Below are 2,770 nucleotides of genomic sequence, written 5' to 3'. Positions count from 1 at the left end.
CTGTGTCAAATTCGCCTTGACTGTGTCAAATTCCCTTAACTGTATCAAATCACCTTGACTGTGTCAAATCACCCTTGACCGTTGTCGAATCACCTCGACTGGGACACTAAAGCACTCTAAGTGATCACAAAAGGACCATGAGTGGGGCTCGGCCGTACCCGTTAGATCTAACCTTTGTCCAAGAATCTTATGAGAGTTATTGGCATTTCAATTTCAATTTATGCTCACATGATCTAATAGTTCATTACATAGCCAAATCATACCATTTGAACATTCGTAACATGTATTCCACCCCGAGAGTTATAAATCCGAAAACAGTTAAGAGAAAAGGGGGACATGAACTCACAAGTTTGTGTCCTGCTATCTCGTATGCTCAAGGTCCTTCTATGAGTCGTACAACTATATACACACGTGCCATGGTTTATTAGACGTTTAGGTCGTGTAACGACTCTTTGTCTTAGTTCATTAAGACTTGTTTTGGAAATCTTGGTATATTCTGAGTTACATCATTGATGTATATTATGAAAGTGTTCATGGTATTGATAATCTGAATCGGTGTCTACATCAATCGTAATGTCCCTTTATATAGGGACTGGTACATGAAAAACCCTATCTATAATTTAGGAATTACAATCCTACTATAATTACAATACCAATCAATAATAAAGATAAATATAACTCCTAAAAATATGTGCAATAATATCGGCTAAGACTCCCCCGCAGTTTGAGCGGGCGTAGGACAAACGCTCAAGCTGGATCGAAAAGACTGAAAAAGATAACGAGGAAGCCCTTTGGTAAAAATGTCCGCATATTGCAAGGATGTTGGAACATGAAGGACCCGAATATCACCCACACGAACTTTCTCCCGAACAAAGTGAATATCAATCTCTCTGTGCTTCGTTCTCTGATGCTGAACAGGATTGTTTGACAAATAAATAGCTGAGACATTATCACAGTAGATGACCGAAGCCTGACGAAGCAGAAGACATAACTCTAAAAGCAAGTTGCGGATCCATGTAGCCTCTGCAACAGCATTGGCGACCCCCCGATATTCTGCCTCTGCGCTAGAGCGAGAAATAGTAGGCTGTCGTTTCGACGACCATGAAATTAAATTGTCCCCCAAAAATACACAATATCCACTAGTAGACCGACGTGAGTCCGGACAACCTCCCCAATCCGTATCAGAATATGCGAGTAATGAATGAGTAGCCGACTTAACGATACGAATACCGTAGTCAATAGTTCCTTGAAGATACCGAATGATGCGCTTTAAAAAAGAAAAATGGGGCTCACGTGGTTCATGCATAACGAGACAAATCTGTTGGACCGCATAAGAAATGTCAGGTCGTGTAAACGTTAAATATTGTAAAGCACCAGCCAAACTACGATACAGAGTGGGATCATGAAACAAGGGACCATCTGTAGCACTCAACTTTGATGACAGATCGACAGGAGTGGTACATGGCTTGCATAAAGACATGGAAGCACGCGAGATGATATCCTTAGTGTACTGAGCCTGATCCAAAAATAGGCCATTCGGACCACGAGTTACCTTAATACCCAGAAAATGATGTAGCCTGCCCGAATCAGTCATGGCAAATTCCCGAGAGAGAGTGCCAATAATATCATTAAGAAGTGCTGTGGATGAAGCAGTTAACACAATATCATCAACGTACAAAAGCAAGTAGGCAGTATCCAACCCCTTAGAATAAATAAATAGCGAATTATCACAAACGCTACTGTGAAACCCCCGAGTAAGAATAAAATTAGCAAATCTGGTGTACCATGCCCGAGGAGCCTGCTTCAAGCCATATAGAGACTTTTACAACCTGCAAACAAAATTCGGAAAACGACGATCCACAAATCCCGCAGGTTGATGCATGAAAACTGATTCATTCAAGTGCCCGTGTAAGAAAGCATTTTTTACATCTAATTGATGGATAGGCCAAGAACGTGAAACTGCAATGGATAAAACGGTCCGAATAGTGGCCGGTTTGACAACGGGCTAAAGGTATCCTCGCAATCAATACCTACTGTCTGTGACTTACCATTGACAACCAATCGGGCCTTATATCTTTCCAAAGCGCCATCAGCCTTAAATTTGTGGCGAAATAGCCACATGTACCGGATGACCAGTCTATCCGGCGGTCTCGGCACGAGCTCCCAAGTATCATTATCCTGTAAAGCACTAAACTCGATTTGCATGGCATTTAACCAATTTGGGTCGGAAAAGGCTTGGGAATAAGATTTCGGGATAGGTGAGATGGCCGTGGTAGTAAGTAGGTGTTTCGTTTTGGACCGGGTTAGCATCGGGTGGTTGTTTGTGGAGGTTTGGGCTGATGAGGGGCCTGTGGTAGCAGCTGTAAAAGGCTGTGATGGGGCTGCCGAATGGGATGTAGCAGCAGCATGGGAAGCGGTGCTGGATTGGGCTGGGTCGGTGGCTGGGACAGAGCCGGTTTGCTGATGAAAACCGGGTGGAGGAGGCGGGTCAGCAGATGGATGGGCAGTGGATGGTTGAGGCCGTGGACGACGTGTATAATGAAATGGGAAAGGGGAAGTTGTGCGAGGGGACGGTGTAGGGTTGGCAGGGGAAGGAGTAGAAAAAGTAAATCCCGGGGGAATGTCGTCTAAAAAGGTATAGGATGTGGGAGGTGTTTGTATGGTGTAAGGAAAGGTATACTCGTCAAAGGTAACATGGCGGGATATTAAGACCTTCCCGGTGGTTGGATCAAAACATCGGTACCCCCTAAAGTCTGGAGGGTATCCTAGA

The 2,770-nt window shown here is 44.0% G+C and overlaps 1 protein-coding gene across 1 annotated transcript; it reads right to left on the bottom strand.

The window, feature by feature from the left end:
• Positions 1-706: 706 nt before the first annotated feature.
• Positions 707-2,174, bottom strand: LOC118481772 (uncharacterized mitochondrial protein AtMg00810-like). Its single transcript, XM_035977016.1, has 3 exons — positions 2,049-2,174; positions 1,785-1,829; positions 707-1,702 (listed from the first exon to the last, which is right to left on the bottom strand). The coding sequence occupies exons 1-3, from the start codon at positions 2,172-2,174 to the stop codon at positions 707-709; spliced, it is 1,167 nt and encodes a 388-aa protein (XP_035832909.1).
• Positions 2,175-2,770: the final 596 nt, after the last annotated feature.

This window comes from Helianthus annuus, chromosome 9 (genome assembly GCF_002127325.2).
Source record: "Helianthus annuus cultivar XRQ/B chromosome 9, HanXRQr2.0-SUNRISE, whole genome shotgun sequence".
Classification (NCBI taxonomy): Eukaryota; Viridiplantae; Streptophyta; class Magnoliopsida; order Asterales; family Asteraceae; genus Helianthus; species Helianthus annuus.
This window is presented reverse-complemented; position numbering and strand designations above follow the sequence as displayed.

Bases quoted from the DNA above. Each gene is read 5' to 3' on its own strand.
- LOC118481772 (XM_035977016.1), bottom strand. From the start codon at position 2,174: ATGATACTTGGGAGCTCGTGCCGAGACCGCCGGATAGACTGGTCATCC. The intron at 1,830-2,048 runs GTAAGTCACAGA...TTTTGTTTGCAG, and splicing joins GGCCCGATTGGTTGTCAATG to GTTGTAAAAGTCTCTATATG. The intron at 1,703-1,784 runs GTACACCAGATT...ATTTATTCTAAG, and splicing joins AAGCAGGCTCCTCGGGCATG to GGGTTGGATACTGCCTACTT.